This window comes from Bos javanicus, chromosome 5, assembly GCF_032452875.1.
Source record: "Bos javanicus breed banteng chromosome 5, ARS-OSU_banteng_1.0, whole genome shotgun sequence".
Taxonomy (NCBI): domain Eukaryota; kingdom Metazoa; phylum Chordata; class Mammalia; order Artiodactyla; family Bovidae; genus Bos; species Bos javanicus.
In genome coordinates this window covers 120,199,839-120,218,489 of record NC_083872.1, presented here as the reverse complement: position 1 = coordinate 120,218,489, position 18,651 = coordinate 120,199,839, and the positions used below count along the sequence as shown (strand labels likewise).

Below are 18,651 nucleotides of genomic sequence, written 5' to 3'. Positions count from 1 at the left end.
CACACGGAGGCCTGTCCCTTTAGGGGCAGGCCTGCATGCTCCGGCCCCAGGGCTGTGGACCCCGCAGCCTCGAGGCCAGGCCCCGCCTGGCCCTCTCTGAGGCTCCACCGTCCGGACGCCCTTTGGTTTGGCCTTGACTTTGCCTGTGGAGTGGCCTTTGCCCTTTTCACAAAGGCTGCCTAGGCACCTTCACCCCCACACCTGGAGCCTTGAGCTCCTGTTTCTGGTTAACCCTTCCCTGCTTAGCTGGGGGCTGAGGACGCCAGCGGGATTTCCTGCCCCGCGTGTGTAGGTATGGCGCCCCCACCCGCAGGCCTTGGCCCTACTGGTCTCCCTCAGACCTGCTGGGGGTCTTTCCAGCCCTGGGCCCTCCTCACAGTGTTGGTCGCCACATTTGGGGGCTGTCTGGCACAGGAATGAGGTGCCCGGGGGCATGCTGCTGGCGAGCCAGACAGGGAGCCAGTGGTCAGTGGCCACGGTGGGGCGGGATTCAGTAGATCAGTAGCATGTGCATACTCAATATAATCTTGCAAAAACGTTTTCAAAAAGTGGAACATGAAGCTGCTTTATTGTCTCAGCTCCTTCCTCCCTGCCTCAAGGCTTCACCAGGACTTTCAGTTTGGATGTCCTCTTCTAGAACTTCTCAATTAAACTCATGTGTGTCTGTATCAACCCCCGTGGGTGGAGAGGCCTGGAATTCTGCACCACAGCTGTCCTCAACAGGTCTGGGCTCTGTCGGGGTCCACACGGACCACCCATCTTCACCAGCGCCGTGGGTTCTCAGGGTCCTCCGGTTGCATATTTCCGTGCTGAGAAGTATCCTTGACCAGATCCTCCCTGCGGGTACGCAGGCGTGTTTATCCAGGAGGAGAGGATACAATCGCAGCTTGTTGAGTGCTACAATGTGACAGGCTTTTCAGGCCCACATCCTTTAGTTCTTACAAACCACTGGGCTTTCACAGATAGGGAAAGGAGGCTCAGAGAAGTTAAGTAACTTGTGCAAGATCACACGTCTAGTAAGGAGAATTGCGGAGTTGTGTTTTTTCAGAAAACAATTTTAGTTTTAATCAAAGTAATGTATGTACCTTGCAGGATCTTAGTTCCCCCAACAGAGGACTGAACCCAGCCCCTCGTCAATGAAAGTGCAGAGCCCTAACCACTAGACAGCCAGGGAATTCCTTTCTCTGCCTTTTTGAGCAGAGGCTGGAGGGGCATGCAGGCATACACACCAAGTGGACCTGTGTGCACGGGGGTGCTGGGCTTGGGGCTGGGAGGCCAGTGTCTGGGCGGGGCTGAAGGTGGGATGGAGGAGGCAGGAGAGACTGAGAGTCCGCCAGGATGGCAGAGGCCAGCTGGGGCCCCACGGGCTGCTCCTCGCACCCCAGATGTGGAGGCAGGGGCCAAGCTTGTCGTGAGACCACCGTCTCTCCTTTGCTTTTTAGAGAACCTCAATGTTGGCCTGGAGCAGAGACTGAGCCGGACCACTGAATTCAGCCTGGGTGAGTGGGGGCTAGCGCAAGCTGGGGAAGGTAGTGGGGGCCACAGCCACACAGTGACAGAGCGAGGTGTCCCCACAGGTCTTGTCTGGCCAGGCCCAGCAGGCACGTCTGCCCAAAACCAGGTGCCCTGATGTGAGGGCCACTGGCAGGATCGCGTGGGAGGGTGGGCTCTGCAGGGAGCCAGAAGTGCCACTGGGCACTGACTGCAGCGCTGCCTTCTGGGAATCGGGCCTGGAGTGGGGGGCACATGTCCAGACGGCTTCCGGGCTGGCAGCAGGCTGGAGCTGTGGACTTCTTGGAAGTGCACCTCCGGATTTCGGCCAGGAAGAGGCGTCTGGTGCCCCTGAGGAAATCCCCGCTGCCCCGGTGAGCAAGCAGGGGTCCCGGACTGCCTTCAAAACAGGAAGCGCCCGTTCCAGGAACACCAGCTGCAGGGAGCTTTGCCGGCTGGGCCTGGCGCCTCCGGTGCGGCGGCCTGAGCGTGGTTCCTGGTCAGGTGGGTCACCCTTTGCTCCTGGGCCTGGCCAGGCAGGTCACCTGAGGCTTTTGTTTGTCCAGGAAGTGGAGGGAACTGCCGCCTGGAGTCCTAGCCCCTCCTGTGACACTGTACAACCTGGGCTTGTGAGAGGGGCTCACTCTGCCCACTGCCCAAGAGGGCTCCTGTGGGTGGCAGGGAGCCCAGGTCTGGCCCCAGCCTCCTGGGGGTGGGGTGGGGCAGGGAACAGCCCAACGTCTGGGCCCCTGGGAGTCAGCAGCAGGATCTGGTCCCCTGGGTGAGGGCACACAGTGCCTTCACCCAGCACGTCTGGTGTAGCAGGCCCAGGGCCCCGGCCCCAGGGGCTCAGTCAAGTGGGCACTAATCAGAGGACGACAAGAGCATTCGGTTTAGGCTCTCTGACCATCCCATCTCCTGGGACCGAGGGAGAGGAGCCTATGGGGGAGTGGGCGTTGTGCCCGATCGGTCGGTTCTGGGTTCAAGTCCTCCGCGCGTCTGCCGATGGGCAGAGGGGCCTGGACACGGATCCGTCGGAGACCCGGGGCCCTGCTCCCAGGGGCGGCTCCGGCTCCGGCCGCAGCTCCGCCCCCGCCGGCCGGCCCGCCCCCGCCCCCGCCCCCGCCCGCCCGCTCGCTCCCTCCTTGGGCTCGGGGAACATTCCATTCATTCCGCGGCCGGCCTTGGCCGGAGCCGCAGCCGCAGCCGGAGCCAAAGCCGAGCTGGGCCGGGGTCGCGGCGGCGGCAACGCGGGGACGCGGGTGAGCGGGGCCGGGCGGGGGAGAGGCGCGCCAGCAGAGGCCCCGGACGCCCCGCCGCCCGCGCAGCGCCGCCGAGCGGACTTTGCGCCGCGACTGGCCAGCCAGCGGGGCGGGGCGGCCGGGGCAATGGGCGGCGGGGGAGGGGCGGCGGGGCGGGGCCTCCACCCTGGCCGCCCTCCCCCGGGTCTGGGGGGCAGCACCGCAGGCTCCCGAGCGTCCGGCCTCGCGCAGTCCTGGACTGGCGGGTGGCCCAGCCCCACGCCTGGGGGCCTCCGGGGCGTCCTGTCCCCCGCGCGGGCTCCCCGGCCCGCCGAGCCAGAGCCGACTGTGCGCTGGTGGGGCCCCTGCCCCTGGCGGGCCTCCGGAATCTTCTCTCTCCTCCCCAGCCTCTCCGCGCGGCCCGGTCACCCTGGCTGCCCCGCCCTCCTCCTCCTCTCGGGCCACCTCCGCCCCCTTCCCAGGTCCCTGCCATCTCCCCTGCTGGACACCGGCCGGCCGGCCTGTGGGTGGCTCCTCTCCCAGCAGCTTGTCAGGAGGCCCAGGCGGGAGCGCTTCAGAGCAGGGCGTCCTGCGCGGGGGACCGCTGTCCCGCCGAGCTGCCCCTTCCCTGGCCGGGACCCACTGGCGCCCCCCGCTGGCTCTGGGCTGAGGAGGCTTTGTCACCTGGTTCTTCTCGGCCACGCCTCCTCCAGGGGCTCGCGGGACTCGCAGGACGTAGTGGAGATGGGAACAAAGGGATGGAGACCAGCCGCAGCCTGGCCGGGGGGCTTCCTAGTGGCCCAGGGATGCTGGGCGGGGGGGCGGGGAAAGCAGCCACAGCCTGGGGAGTGGGGGTTCCTAGTGGCTCAGGGAAAGAAGGAAGTCCGCTTACTTCTGTGTACTAGTCACAGGTCCATGAGAGGAAGCCAGACTTTTCCAGTCCACACAGCTTTGCCCAAAGCCAGTGCCCCAGAGAGACCTCTCCCTGGCCACGGAGCAGACAGCTTTCTCCCTCCTGGAGGTGTGAGCAGGAAGGGTGTTGGAGGAGAGGACCAAAGTAGTCGTTTCTTGAGTGAATAAGAGTGTGTCCAGGGAGGTGGTTGTTGAAGGTGGCCGCAGCGGCCGGTGTGGGCAGTCTGGGAGGCCAGGGCCCCTCCTTACCTCTGCCATCCGGGCCAGTCTGCACTTGGCCCTGTGGTCACGGACAGGGCTGCCCTAAACGCCTTGCCAGGCACGGACACCCTCAGGGCAGATGTCAGGGGTACAGGGATGAGGGCTGGGACACAGGTTGGGAGAGGGCAGCCTGAGGGGGTGGTGGCAGAGACTCTCAAGATTGTAATCAGGGTCCCCAAGGTGGGGAGATGCTGGGCCACCCCAAACCGGGAGAGGCCTGCGTGTTGGCAACCCTGAGCTCAGCCCTCATGCGCACGGACATGGGAATGGGCCTGCATACCCACACAGGGGCGTGTGCTCAAGTAGATCCCTGCACACCGACGTGGACTGCTGCTGCCCACACGCTCTCAGTGCTCTGAGAGCACTGCTCTCAGACTCTGGGGTCCCCCTCTCAGAGACATGAGGGTCTCCCCAGCAGGGCAACTGGACTGCCGTGGCCCTGGGGGGTGGGGGGTGGGGTGGGGGGTGGGGTGGGGGTCAGGGAGGCAGGCCGGGCTGCAGTCCCCGCAGCTCCTCTGTTTATGGTCAGATCACACAGTGTGCTGAGAGTCAGGCGCAGAACAGGTGTGTGACCCCCGGTTTGCACGTCCGGAGCCTGTCAGCTCGGGTCTTGTGTTGTGGGGAGCACGGTCTGGGGGTGGTGTCTGGTGCCTCTCAGATCACCCGCACGGTGGGGTCATGGGACGTGAGTGCCTGGGAGACTTTGTGCAGGAGGTGCTCTGTTGCCTCGAGGTGGGCCTGAAGGTGCTCTGGGAACCTGGGGGCGAAGGCCAGGGCACAGTCCTGGGGGCGGCCGGCCACACCCAGGCCTGGAGCTGCAGCGCTGGTAGCCTGGCCCGTCAGAGGTTAGGTCACAGGGTGGTCCTCTTGAGGAGGCTTGGGAGACGGTCTCCTTGGAGTTGAGAGTGGGTGTGTCTGGCCAGAGGGGCGGGAAGGCGGGGAAGGGAGTGGGCCTTGGGCTGGGCGTCAGGAGCAGGGTGGGTGGGCCCTCCAGGCTGGCGCAGCCCTGACCCTCCTGTCTCCCCGCAGGGGGCAGGGGCAATGGCACTGCAGCTCTGGGCCCTGGCCCTCTTGGGCCTGGCGGGCACGAGCGCGAGTCTGCGGCCCCGCAAGCTAGACTCCTTCCGGAGCGAGACGGAGCTAAACCACCTGGTGGTGGACGAGGCGTCGGGCATGGTGTACGTGGGCGCGGTGAACATGCTCTACCAGCTGAGTGCCGACCTGCAGCTGGAGCAGCGGGCGGCCACGGGCCCGGCCCTGGACAACAAGAAGTGCACGCCTCCCATCGAGGTGAGCCAGTGCCACGAGGCCGTGCTGACCGACAACGTCAACCAGCTGCTGCTGCTGGACCCTCCCCGGAGCCGCCTGGTGGAGTGCGGCAGCCTCTTCAAGGGCATCTGCGCCCTGCGCGCCCTGGGCAACATCTCCACGCGCCTCTTCTACGAAGACGGCAGCGGCGAGAAGTCCTTTGTGGCCAGCAACGACGAGAGCGTGGCCACCGTGGGCCTGGTGAGCGCCGCAGACCCCGGCGGTGAGCGCCTGCTGTTCGTGGGCAAGGGCAACGGGCCACACGACAACGGGGTCATCGTGAGCACCCGCCTGCTGGACCGGACCGAGGGCCGGGAGGCCTTCGAGGCCTACACGGACCACGCCACCTACAAGGCCGGCTACATGTCCTCCAACACGCAGCAGTTCGTGGCCGCCTTTGAGGACGGCCCCTACGTCTTCTTTGTCTTCAACCAGCAGGACAAACACCCGGCCCGGAACCGCACGCTGCTGGCGCGCATGTGCAAACAGGACCCCTTCTACTACTCCTACCTGGAGGTGGACCTGAGCTGCCTGGACCCCGGCGATGCCCAGGCCCCCGCCTTCGGCACCTGCCTGGCAGCCTCGCTGGACCGGCCGGGCTCCGGCGGGGTGCTGTATGCCGTCTTCAGCACAGACGGCCGGGGCGGTAGGGGGCCTCGGACCGGCCTCTGCCTGTTCCCACTGGACGAGGTCCACCGCAGGATGGAGGCCAACCGCGACGCCTGCTACACGGGCGCACGTGAGGTGGCCCGCGACACCTTCTACAAGCCCTTCCACGGCGACATCCAGTGTGGTGGCCACGTGTCGGTACGTGGCCTCAGCGTCCTCACAGGGGCTTGGGCCACATGCGGGGGGGTCTGTGCGTGGCCCTGCTTGACATGTGTCCACATGCCGCCCTGTTGTGAGGGCTGTGTATGTCTGCACGGGTGTGTGGGGTTTCCACGGGCAGGTCAGCGTGGACACCCACATGGGTGCCTCTTCTCCCAGGTGTTGGGTGCACCGGGGGTGGGGGCTTGGAGCAATGAGCACCCAGGGGCCCTTGTGTGGCCGGGCTGGTTCTGGGGCATGTGTGCAGCCCTGAGTGCTGGGGGCCATCGCGGGAGAGAGGCCTCGGGCAGGCGTTGACGCCGTGGTCTGCAGGGTGCCAGCAAGAGTTTCCTGTGTGGCTCGGAGCACTTGCCCTACCCGCTGGGCAGCCACGACGGCCTCTCGGTCAAGGCCGTGCTGCACCGTGGCGGCCTGAACCTGACGGCCGTGACCGTGACCACCGAGAACGGCCACACCATCGCCTTTCTGGGCACCTCGGATGGCCGGGTCCTCAAGGTGAGGCCCAGGGCTGGGGCAGGGTAGCTCCCGGCGGGGTCCTCAGTGCGCAAGACGGCCCCGCCCTCACTGCGCACCTGCCCCCGTGCCCGCAGGTGTACTTCGCCCCGGATGGCAGCTCCACAGAGTACGGCGCCATCCTTGTGGAGATCAACAAGAGAATCAAGAGAGACCTGGTGCTGGCCGCAGACCTGGCCAGCCTGTACGCCATGACCCAGGACAAGGTGGGCCCATGGGGCCCTGGAGAGGGGCCGAGCGGCGTGGCAGGGGCCGGCTCTCCTCTCGGGCCCTGACCATGTCTCTGAGCACCTTTCCCGCCTTTGAAACTGTTTCTGTCTATTCTGTGTCTGTCTGGTCCATCTGACCAGAGAATCAGTGCTCCAAGTAAGCCTTCCCCAAGGGCAAGCTGGGCTGAGGGGCCACTCCTATGAGCTCAGATGGGCCAAGTCCCATAGCCTCTTAGGGGCTGATGCAATAGGCACCAGGGAGGTGCCATAACCAAGGGCTCCTTGGCTTCTTGGAACCTGGTGCCAGCTGATCCCGGGCGAGGTCTAGCCTCCTGGGCTGCCCGGAGCCATCCCTGCTCAGCCTTGCATTGGTGTTGAGGCTCCTAAGGTTTAGCGGGTAAAGGTGGGGTTGAGCTGATGGTCCCAGGCGTCAGTGTCTGGGGGGGGTCCTCTCTGGCTGGAGGCCATAGTCATGCTCGCCGCCCTGGTGCCCTCAGGTGTTCCGGCTTCTCGTGCAGGAGTGTGCCAGCTTCTCCAGCTGCACTCACTGCCAGAGCTCACAGGACCCCTACTGCGGCTGGTGTGTCGTCGAGGGCCGGTGAGTGCCCAGGGTCTCGGCCCCGCCCAGAATCTGGGGGTGCAGCCCTGCCCCAGCCCGGGGGCTGATGGGCACCAGTCTAAGACTGCCCCCCGCCCTCGCAGCTGCACCAGGAAGGCGGAGTGCCCCCGGGCAGATGAGAGCGGCCACTGGCTGTGGAGTCGCAACGAGTCCTGCGTGGCTGTCACCGGGGCCCACCCGCAGAACATGAGCCGCCAGGCCCAGGGAGAGGTGAGTGGGGATGGCCAGGGGCCCACACAGGGCCGTGCTCCTGGCTGTGGTGCTGGGCCTGGGCACAGGGACTCCATCCTTTGTGTGGTCCCCTTTGACCTGGGGTGCCCTGAGAATCCAGGACAGACCCAGGCCCTGTCCCAGGAGTGACCCAACCCTAAATGGGGTCCCATTTAGGGGAAGTGGAGTTGGGTTCTAGAGAGCTTTCCAGGGAGCAGGGGTCCACATTCAGGAGGGCGGCCATAGAGCAAACCAGGGGACAGGTGCCCCGGGTGGGGCCGGGCTGGGAGGAGGCCCACTCGCCAGGTTGGGGCAGAAGAGACCTGGTGCGAGCGGCACGGCCCTTCCCCAGGTGCAGCTGACGGTCAGCCCCCTCCCGGCCTTGCGTGACGACGACACGCTGCTGTGCCTCTTCGGAGGATCACCGCCTCACCCCGCACGCCTGCAGGAGGGCGCTGTGGTCTGCAACTCGCCGAGCAGGAGCAGCCTCCCCCGCACGCCACCTGGCCAGGGTGAGGCAACTGCTACCGCCTGCCAAGCCTGGCCCCGGGTGCCCTCCGAGACCCCAGGGCCATACCCTGCCCAGGCAGCGTGCGAGCAGGGTGTGCTGGGCACCTGCCCCGCCCCCATCCCCCGCCCCAGCCAGCTTAGACCGGTGAGGCTGTCCCTGGAGGTCAGGCCCGGCGCCGAGCCTGTCCCCTGAGCACGTGGGGCGGTGGAAGAGGCTCACCAGTGAAGGCAGGGCCTGTGCAGTGACGTGGCCAGGACCTAGCAAGCACTCTGCTCTAGATGCCAGGGAATCACGGCTCTTGACGCCCACAGGGACAGAAAGGTGGCCAGCGTTTCAGGGCGGGGGCCAGGCAGCGCAACACCGGAGCCAGGATCTGACGGAGGCCTGGCTGAGCCCTCGGGCCGGTTCCAGCCAGGGTCTCCGCACTTGGTGTCCTGTGGGAGACTGACGCAAGGCTGGCTTGGGACCACAGGAGGCCCGGTTCCTGCCTCCCCATCCCCCATGGGCCAGCCTTGCCCGCGGCCCCACCCAACGCCATCCCTCCGCAGATCATGTGGCCGTGACCATCCGGCTCCACTTCAAACGCGGCAACGTCTTCCTGACCTCCCACCAGTATCCCTTCTATGACTGCCGGGAGGCCATGAGCCTGCAGGAGAACCTGCCGTGAGTGGCTCCCCCGCCCACCCCTGGCCCCCGCTGCGGCCCCCAGGCCCCTCACCACCCCCTCTTCCAGGTGCATCTCCTGCTCCAGCAATCGCTGGACCTGCCAGTGGGCGCTGCTTGAGCACGCGTGTCAGCAGGCCTCGCCCGGCCCCGAGGATGGCGTCGTCGGCGCCCACATGGTGAGGGCCCGGGCCGCTGGGGGCCCAGCTGCTCAGCCATGGCCTGGCAGATCCTGACCACTCCCCCTCCCCAGGAGGACGACTGCCCCCAGTTCCTGAACCCCAGCCCGCTGGTCATCCCCGTGAACCACGAGACGGACGTGACCTTCCAGGGCAAGAACCTGGACACGGTGCAGGTGGGGGTGCTGCAGGGCCCGGGCCTGGGGGCGGGGCTTACTCCGGGCCCGCCCCCTGCAGACAGGAAACCATCTCCGCTTAGCGCTCAAGGCCCAGCGTGTGGGGGAGGCAGAGAGATCTGGGAGGATCGGTGGCGTTTGGATGGGCCGCAAGCGTTCAGGGTTTAGGAGCCCGGCAGCGAGTGTTGCTCAGGAGGGGGCAGTAGGTGGGCCCATAAGGGGACCGAGCTGTGGCAAAGTGTTCCTTGGGCGGGGACGCCCCAGCAGCCTGGGAGCTGTGTGGCGCGGCGGGCTCTGGGGCCCAGGGCAGGGTGGGGTGGGGTGGCCCAGCCGGGGTGTCCTGACTGGCCCGTCTGGCAGGGCTCCCCACTGCTTGTGGGCAGTGACCTGCTCAAGTTTGAGGCGTTGGTCAGCACGCAGGAGCCAGGAACCTTCTCCTTTCGGACTCCGAAGGTACGCCTCCCTGGGTGGGTGGGCCGGGTTGGTGGACCCCATGGAGGCGGCCAATTCCCTCCTCGGCTTGATGGCATCACCGACTGAATGGACTCGGGTCTGAGCGGGCTCCGGGAGGCGGTGAAGGACAGGGAGGCCTGGCGTGCTGACCCCCACGGGGTTGCACAGAGTTGGACACGACTGTGCAACTGAACAGCAACAAGCTTGAGGGGTGCGGGGGGCAGGCCCACCACACCAGTCTGCTGAGGAAGCAGGCGGCAGGCAGGCACAGCCTCGGGGCGTCCCTGTGTCCCCCGGCTCCCTGGAATGGGAATCGCCCTCCGCTGTGTGGGGACACGTGGTTGTGGCCGTCGGGGACCTTGTGGGAGCCGGGGGTGCAGCGTGCCCGTGTGCCCCTAGCTGACCCACGACGCCAACGAGACGCTACCCCTGCACCTGTACGTCAAGTCCGCTGGCAAGAATGTTGACAGCCGGCTGCAAGGTGGGCCGGCGGGCGGGCAGCTGGGCGGGCGGGCGGGTGGGCGGGCGCGGGAAGCAGGACGGCCCTGCCAACGGCCGGCTTCTCCCTCTGCAGTGACTCTCTACAACTGCTCCTTCGGCCGCAGCGACTGTAGCCTGTGCCTGGCCGCTGACCCCGCCTACCGCTGCGTGTGGTGCAGCGGGCGGAGCCGCTGTGTGTACGAGGCCCTGTGCAGCAATGCCACCTCTGAGTGCCCGCCGCCCGTCGTCACCAGGGTGAGCCCCCCAGCCCCTCACCCACAGGAGAGCTCCGGCTCTGCCACCCCGGGACCCCTGGGACAGCCAGGCTCTGCCAATTTCAGATCCAGCCTGAGACCGGCCCGCTGGGTGGAGGCATCCGCGTCACCATCCTTGGGTCAAACCTGGGGGTCAGAGCGGACGACGTGAAGAGGATCACTGTGGCTGGCCAAAACTGTGCCTTTGAGCCAGAACGGTACTCCGTGTCCACCCGGTGAGTGGGCAGCCCGTGACCTGGACTCCCAGGGCTGGGCTAGGCCCTGTCCTAGGGGGCCAGGGGACTGGGGGCCATGGAGAGGGGAGACGTGGTCCAGGTGTGCGTGGGTGCCCAGGCCTTGCACACCCACAGAGTGTGCCCACCTGCCTGCCACCCATGCAGGATTGTGTGCACCATCGAGGCTGCAGAGGCGCCCTGTACAGGCGGCGTCGAGGTGGACATCAATGGAAAGCTTGGCCATTCACCTCCCCACGCCCAGTTCACCTACCAGGTAAGTGCCTGGCAGGTCAGCACAGATGTGGGCAGGGTCTGGGGGCCTCCTGAAGGCGGCTATGGCCCAGGGGAGGCCCGAGCTGGGCGGAGGGCCTGCGTCCCCACCCAGCCCTGAGCCAGATGCCCTGCCCCTCTTCCAGCAGCCCCAGCCCCACAGTGTGGAGCCCAAGCAGGGGCCACAGGCGGGCGGCACCACGCTGACCATCAATGGCACCCACCTGGACACAGGCTCTGAGGAAGACGTGAGAGTGACCCTCAATGACGTCCCTTGTAACGTGTGGGTGTCACCCACAGGTCGCCAAATACTGGTCTCCCCTGGTCCTGGGGACAGGGTGAGGGCCCTCCGGCCATGACCCTGTGTCCATCCTGGAGGGGGTAGTGGTCCCACTGACCTGGGGCTGGGGTGGTCCCCGGGTGGGGCTGACGCTGACTGGCTCTCATACCCTCAGGACACAGTTCGGGGCCCAGCTTCAGTGTGTCACTGGCCCCCAGGCGGTTCCAGGAGAGCTGGCCCTGAAGATTTACTATGGGGGCTCCGAAGTGCCCAACCCTGGTATCACCTTCACCTACCGGGAGAATCCAGTACTGCGGGCCTTTGAGCCACTGCGGAGCTTTGTCAGGTGTGACGGGGGCCCCTTGGTAGCAGGTGCCCCCCACACCCACCCTGTCCAGCTGTTTCCCAGACGCTCTCTGCCCTCCACCCTCGTGAGGATTGGCAGATGCTGGTCTGGGTGACAAGAGGGGGCCTCCCAAACTCCCCACTGTCCCCCCAGGTCCCTTCCCCCTAGACCCCCAAGTGGACAGCCTCCCTGCCCTCTCACAGTGGAGGAGGGCAGTGCTCAGTCGTGTGCTCTGGGCACACCTTCCGCCTTGCAGCAGGTCTGTGCTCACACTGACCTGTAAGTGTATCCCAGATGGTGGTGGGTGGGGTCAGGGACGTAGCCTTGCAGGGCACTCGCCTTGCCCGGTGTGCCCACTCTGTCTCCTCCCTGTCCCCCAGCGGTGGCCGGAGCATCAACGTCACAGGACAGGGTTTCAGCCTGATCCAGAGGTTCGCCATGGTCGTCATAGCTGAGCCCTTGCAGTCCTGGAGGCGGCGGCGGGAGACCGGACCGCTGCATTCTGTGACGGTCAGTCCTGGTGCCCGCTATGGGTACAAGCCCAGGCTGGAGGCCCCCTGTGCCAGGTGGCCTAAAGGTCCCGCCTTGGTCCTCAGGTCGTGGGCACGGAGTACGTGTTCTACAATGACTCCAAGGTCGTATTCCTGTCCCCGGCCGTCCCTGAGGAGCCTGAGGCCTACAACCTCACCGCGCTCATCCGGATGGACGGACACCAGGCCCTGCTTAGGACGGAGGCTGGTGCCTTTGAGTACGTCGCGGACCCCACCTTCGAGAACTTCACCGGGGGTGTCAAGAAGCAAGTCAACAAGCTCATTCATGCGCGGGTGAGGACCAGCGCAGCCCCAGGGGCAGGTCCTGAGCGGTGCGGGCAGGGAGCAGCCCAAGGCCTGGCCTGAGCTGTTCGGGGCCTCCCTGATGCCCTCCTGGTCACTGTGACGACCCCCCACCCCAGGGCACCAATCTGAACAAGGCTATGACCATTCACGAGGCCGAAGCCTTTGTGGGTGCTGAGCGCTGCATCATGAAGACGCTGACGGAGACCGATCTGTACTGTGAGCCCCCAGAGGTGCAGCCCCCTCCCAAGCGGAGGCAGAAGCGAGACACGGCCCACAACCTGCCAGAGTTCATTGTGCGTGTGGGGTGGCGCGGGCTGGGGGGCGTGCGGGGGTGTCTTTGGTGCGGGCCCCCTGGTCTTTGCTGAGTCTCTCCCCACGCAGGTGAAGTTTGGCTCACGGGAGTGGGTGCTGGGCCGAGTAGAGTACGACACGCGCGCGAGCGACGTACCTCTTAGCCTCATCCTGCCGCTGGTCATCGGGCCCATGGTGGCTGTCATCGCTGTGTCTGTCTACTGCTACTGGTGAGCCGGCCTCCACCCCTCGGCCACACCCACCAGCTGGCACCACCCAGGCCGGGTCCCAGGAGCTTCCCTGTGCCTCCAGGAGGAAGAGCCAGCAGGCAGAGCGGGAGTATGAGAAGATCAAGTCCCAGCTGGAGGGCCTGGAGGAAAGTGTGCGGGACCGCTGCAAAAAGGAGTTCACGGGTAGGCGGGTCCCGGCAGAGGGGGGTCTCAGGGGGCAGGTCATGGGAAAGGTGAACTCGGGGGCCAGGTTCTGGGAGAGGGAGTCTCGGGGTGGGGGGCAGGTCCCAGGAGAGGAGGGCTGGGGGGGGGGGTCCTGGGAGAGGGGAGCTCAGGGGCGGGTCCCAGGAGAGGAGGGCTCGGGGCAGGGTTCTGGGAGAGGGGGGCTCGGGGGGGCTGTCAGAGGAGGGTGGGCAGCCAGCGACGGCCATGCGTGCCTTACCCCGACCCCTTTGCAGACCTGATGATTGAGATGGAGGACCAGACCAACGACGTGCACGAGGCAGGCATCCCCGTGTTGGACTACAAGACCTATACCGACCGCGTCTTCTTCCTGCCCTCCAAGGACGGCGACAAGGACGTGATGATCACGGGCAAGCTAGACATCCCCGAGTCTCGGCGGCAGGTGGTGGAGCAGGCACTCTACCAGTTCTCCAATCTGCTCAACAGCAAGTGCTTCCTCATCAATGTGAGCGCGGCCTTTGGCTGTGGGTGGGGGCGGGGCCCTGCATGGGCGGGGCCCCTGGAGGGGCGGGGCTCTGACCGGCCTGCACATCTGTTCATCCACACCCTGAACCAGCTGGGTGTGGGCGTGGGCGGGGTCTGCTGTGGGCGGGGCCTCTGGAGGGCGGGGCTCTGACCGGCCTGCACTTCAGTTCATCCACACCCTGGAGAACCAGCGGGAATTCTCCGCCCGCGCCAAGGTCTACTTTGCGTCGCTGCTGACCGTGGCTCTGCACGGGAAGCTGGAGTACTACACAGATATCATGCGCACGCTCTTCCTAGAGCTCATGGAGCAGTACGTGGTGGCCAAGAACCCCAAGCTGATGCTGCGCAGGTGTGTGGGGCAGGGCGGGGGCCCACCTCTGGGGCCTGGGGTGGGGGTGCAGCGGGGCGCACAGGCTTGTCCAGGCACCTGGTTGGCCGGCAGGTGTAGCTAGGGCTAGTGAGTAGGGCAGAAGGAGGCATTGCTCCTCCGTGTGGTCAGCACTGTCGCATGGGGTGGATGATGAAATGCCCTCCCTGAGGGGCCTGGGAGATTGGTCACTGCAGGAGATGGAGACCCGGGACGTGGATGGAGCCTGGGCTGCCGTACTTGGCCTGGGTACCTAAAGAAGCCAGCTGATCCTCAGGACACTAGCGGGTCCCTTGTACAAAGCCTTTCTGCACCTTCAGGTCTGAGACAGTGGTGGAGAGAATGCTGTCTAATTGGATGTCTATCTGCCTGTACCAGTATCTCAAGGTGGGTCCCACCCAGCTCTGCTGGGGGTGGGGGCAGGGCGAGGTCCCAGGGGGTGCTGGAACCTTCCAGTGTCCACCTTCCCGGGGCCCAGCTCCATCTGGATGGGTCTGCTTCCCACCCTGGTGTGGTCAGTCCCACCCCTGGCTCAGCCACCTTACTTTGTTCCAGGATAGTGCAGGGGAGCCGCTGTACAAGCTCTTCAAGGCCATCAAGCATCAGGTAGAGAAGGGGCCGGTAGATGCTGTGCAGAAGAAAGCCAAGTACACCCTCAACGACACAGGGCTGCTGGGGGACGATGTGGAGTACACACCCCTGGTGAGCCCCCAGGGCCGGTTCCGGGCCAGCCTCAGAACCAGAAGCTGGATGCCACTTGCCTCCTTCACGGATTTACATTAGCACCAGTCCCCTGTGCTGGGCCCACCCCTGCCCAGGGAGGGGTCTGGGTCCTGGATCCCTGGAGAGGGGCTCTAAGGGCCACAACCCCAGGCCGGCTGCCTCCTGGGTTCCCAGGCTGCTGCAGGCGTGTGTGGGGCCCAGCGCACTGAGCGTGTGGTGGTAACCGTGTGTACGGGGAGGCGGTGCATGGCGTGTGCTCCCGTGATTCCTTGTGTGTGTTGTGATGGCTGCACGTGAGCAGCTCCCTGTTTTCTGTCCTGCTGAGCCACAGTGCAGGTAAAGGTGAGGCCCCGAGTACTGTCGGGCTCAGGACGCTCTGCTCCTTCTCCTCCACCAGAGAGGCTGCCATCAGGAGGAGGCCCAAGCCTGCTTCCAGTTTGGGGCGAGCGAGGGCGAGGGCCCCTCCCCAGCTGGTCCTCTGTTCTGTGCAGACGGTGAGCGTGATCGTCCAGGACGAAGGGGTCGATGCAGTTCCAGTCAAGGTCCTCAACTGTGACACCATCTCCCAGGTCAAGGAGAAGATCATCGACCAGGCGTACCGCACACAGCCGTGCTCCCGCTGGCCCAAGGCCGACAGCGTGGTCCTCGGTAAGCCCCGTCCCTGGAGGCTCGGCTCTGTGCCCCGAGGAGCCGGGTCGGCCGGGGGCCTGGGGGTGGCGAGAGGGAGGCCAGCCCGGTGGGCTGGGATGGGGTTCCTGGAGCTGGGCTGTGTCCTCCCGCAGAGTGGCGTCCCGGGTCCACAGCCCAGATCCTGTCAGACCTGGACCTGACCTCTCAGCGGGAGGGCCGGTGGAGGCGCGTCAACACGCTGATGCACTACAACGTGAGTGGGGCACGGGGAGGGCCCGTGGAGGGGGGTGTGGAGCAGGCCCTCACGTCCCTGTTCCCCAGGTCCGGGACGGAGCCACTCTCATCCTGTCCAAGGTGGGGGTCTCCCAGCAGCCCGAGGACAGCCAGCAGGACCTGCCTGGGGAGCGTGAGTCCCTTCTCCTTGTCTGGCCCCGTCTGGCCCCTGAGGACCTGAGCCAGGGTCCACCCGGTGCTGGGACCCCGGCCCTGGGCTCTGGTCCTCGCCCCTCACAGCCGCTCCCACAGGCCACGCCCTCCTGGAGGAAGAGAACCGGGTGTGGCACCTGGTGCGGCCCACGGACGAGGTGGACGAAGGCAAGTCCAAGCGCGGCAGCGTGAAGGAGAAGGAGCGTACCAAGGCCATCACCGAGATCTACCTGACCCGCCTGCTGTCCGTCAAGGTGGGCCTCGCTGGGCGTGTGGGCGGCAGGCCTGGCCCTCCCGCCCCTCGGCGCCCGGCTGAGCCCCGCCCCCCCACAGGGCACGCTGCAGCAGTTCGTGGACAACTTCTTCCAAAGCGTGCTGGCGCCCGGGAACGCGGTGCCACCGGCGGTCAAGTACTTCTTCGATTTCCTGGACGAGCAGGCAGAAAAGCATGACATTAAGGATGAGGACACCATCCACATCTGGAAGACCAACAGGTGGGGAGTCCGCCGCGCCCCACCCCGCCCGCCCTGCTCCTTGACGCTCCTCCTCACGCCCTGTTGTTCTGCCTCAGTTTACCGCTCCGCTTCTGGGTAAACATCCTCAAGAACCCCCACTTCATCTTCGACGTGCACGTCCACGAGGTGGTGGACGCCTCCCTGTCGGTCATCGCGCAGACCTTCATGGACGCCTGCACGCGCACAGAGCACAAGCTGAGCCGCGTGCGTGCTGCCGCGGGCCGCCCGGGGGGCGGGGCCTGGACCGGGGGCGTCAGGGTAGCAGGCTGCGGCGGGGTGAGGGGTCAGTTCAGGTGTGGGTTCGCACGTGGAGGCTGGAGGTCAGGAGGAAGGCAGGTGCCGGTCTCTGGCGTGCTGGGAGACCCTGTGGGGAGCGGCCCTCTGGCAGTCAGGGACCCTGTCGTCCTTCCCCTTCCACGAGAAAGAGTGAGTTTTACTGTAAATTACAAAACGACAAAAACAGCGTCAGGTCTGTGGCCGGGCAGGGCAGCTACACTGTGGGAGCCCTTCTCCCGCATACCCTTCTTCCTCTGGGTGTCTTGGCCTGGGTGTCACTTGGCTCCAATCCCCACAGGACTCTCCCAGCAACAAGCTCCTCTACGCCAAGGAGATCTCCACCTACAAGAAGATGGTGGAGGAGTGAGTCCCGCACACCCGCCTGCCAGGCCAGACCCCGCCTGCCCACCCTTGGCGCCCACCCAGCGGGGCTCCTGGGTGGTGCCTGTGATCAGGAGGAGGGCCCAATCTCTGGGAACCACTGCCCCCCACTTCCAGTACCCCCCACCCCGTGTAACTCTCTCTCCCCCATAGCTACTACAAGGGGATCAGACAGATGGTGCAGGTCAGCGACCAGGACATGAACACACACCTGGCAGAGATTTCCCGGGTAAGGGGGGACAGGGGACACAGGTGGTGACCCCACCCCCCGGGGATTAGCCCTCTGCCCCACCCTGAAGGCCCCACGGAGGCGGGGATGTGGGGCAGGCAGGAGACAGCCCTGGGGGCAGGTGACGTTGTGCCCACAGGACCCAGAGAGGCGCCGGCCAGGGACACGTGGGGCGCTGGGGACAGCTCTGAGCCAGCCCCACTTGCCCGGGGCCCCCATGGATGGGAAGCTGTCTGTGCCTGGCACGCTGTGTGTCTGAGTGTTGTGACGGGGTCAGAGGGGGGTCCTTCGTATCTGCCCACCCCCTGGGGCACAGCCTCCGGCCCCCGTGGTCATGCAGCCCCTGCCCCGGCCCTTCAGGCACACACGGACTCCCTGAACACCCTCGTGGCCTTGCACCAGCTCTACCAGTACACGCAGAAGTACTACGACGAGGTAGGGGGCCCGGCCTCCCCGGGGACGGCCGCGCTCATCGGGCGCCCCCTCCCCTGGCCTGTGGTCTGACATCTCCCGCACCCCCCTCCCCCAACCAAGATCATCAATGCCCTGGAAGAGGACCCTGCCGCTCAGAAGATGCAGCTGGCCTTCCGGCTCCAGCAGATCGCGGCTGCGCTTGAGAACAAGGTCACAGACCTCTGACCTCCGACCTCCAGCATCGGTCTGGGACACAGGTGTGTCCAGATGCGCGGTGCCAGGCGCTGGGCAGCCCTGGGGGAGCGGGCCGAGCGGGCAGGACTCACCCCTCCTCTCTCCGGCAGAGGAGCAGCCCCGGGCTTCCGAGTGTGTGTGGCGGGGGACCACCCCCCCAGCGTTTGTAGCCGCGTTAGCATCTTTCCCTGAGCAATAGAGCCGGGTGCCGCCAACACCAGCTCCCTCTCGAAGAACCAGCATCCAGTGTGTCTCCTGAGTGATTCGAAAAACGTGCCTTACGTCCCGGTGCCACGCTGGGCTGCTGGGGGCAGTCAGGCCGCAGTCCCCTCCCTGAGCACCAGCAGCCGCCTCAGACACCTGGGTTTGGCCTCCAGCGGCGGGGCCTGAGTGCCTGCGGCCCCCGGGACCCAGTGCCCGGACCTTGTGCATCCTCCCCGCCCGGATGGAGGCAGAGAAGCGGTACGATGCCTCGCTGACCTCATGGGCCTGCCCTGTGGGGTGCCGGCGCTCCGGGGACTCCGTGCTGCAGGCCCCACCTCAAAGGTCAAGCTGGACGTCAGACGTCGAGGCCCAGGTGGCCAGAAGGGCCCCAGCAGACGGGGGGTCCTGGTCTCAGCCTGTCAGACAGGCTGACCTGGAGGCCCTGCCCAGGTCTGGGGGGCCAGGAGCAGGTCTGCCAGGACCACCCCAACCCTTTTTGTAAATCTTGTGAATTGTAAATCAAATACAGTGGTTTTTTTCATTCTGCTGGTTGGCTGGGTTCTTGGAGCTGCCGGTCTGCCGTCCCTGCACAGCTGCCATGTCCCTGGATCGGCCTGTGGTCTCACTTCCCATGCATTCTGTGTGGCCCCAGAAGCCCGCCTCCTGCTGTGCCTGTGGGGCCTCGGTCCCCGTCTTCCCTGCGGCCCCAGTGGGACAGGATGCTGGTCAGACCTGGGCCAGGAGCTC

At 66.0% G+C, this 18,651-nt stretch overlaps 1 protein-coding gene across 2 annotated transcripts; it reads left to right on the top strand.

The window, feature by feature from the left end:
* The first annotated feature begins 2,665 nt into the window (after positions 1-2,665).
* On the top strand, positions 2,666-18,445 carry PLXNB2 (plexin B2). Of its 2 annotated transcripts, none has more exons than XM_061418916.1 (37): positions 2,666-2,753; positions 4,935-6,020; positions 6,354-6,536; positions 6,632-6,760; positions 7,261-7,361; positions 7,466-7,592; positions 7,945-8,104; positions 8,652-8,766; positions 8,837-8,945; positions 9,020-9,121; positions 9,482-9,574; positions 9,974-10,055; positions 10,149-10,309; positions 10,396-10,544; positions 10,710-10,818; positions 10,961-11,097; positions 11,270-11,440; positions 11,821-11,950; positions 12,037-12,264; positions 12,393-12,569; positions 12,658-12,797; positions 12,880-12,980; positions 13,256-13,485; positions 13,673-13,854; positions 14,193-14,259; positions 14,428-14,574; positions 15,087-15,243; positions 15,378-15,478; positions 15,547-15,631; positions 15,751-15,905; positions 15,985-16,145; positions 16,223-16,370; positions 16,741-16,805; positions 16,977-17,052; positions 17,413-17,487; positions 17,587-17,723; positions 17,811-18,445. In XM_061418916.1, exons 2-36 carry the CDS (start codon positions 4,947-4,949, stop codon positions 17,689-17,691), a joined length of 5,532 nt encoding a protein of 1,843 aa, XP_061274900.1. In that variant the 5' UTR covers positions 2,666-2,753; positions 4,935-4,946; the 3' UTR covers positions 17,692-17,723; positions 17,811-18,445. The 2 variants fall into 2 exon arrangements, with proteins under 2 accessions (XP_061274900.1, XP_061274902.1); XM_061418918.1 differs by having other exon boundaries at positions 2,682-2,753; positions 10,964-11,097.
* The last annotated feature ends 206 nt before the right edge of the window (positions 18,446-18,651 follow it).

What these genes read in the sequence shown, in the direction of transcription:
- PLXNB2 (XM_061418916.1), top strand. Translation starts at nt 4,947, where the DNA reads ATGGCACTGCAGCTCTGGGCCCTGGCCCTCTTGGGCCTGGCGGGCACG. An exon ending in CAGAGCACAAGCTGAGCCGC is followed by an intron (nt 16,371 to 16,740) that starts GTGCGTGCTGCC and finishes CAATCCCCACAG; the next exon opens with GACTCTCCCAGCAACAAGCT. An exon ending in ACCTGGCAGAGATTTCCCGG is followed by an intron (nt 17,053 to 17,412) that starts GTAAGGGGGGAC and finishes CCGGCCCTTCAG; the next exon opens with GCACACACGGACTCCCTGAA.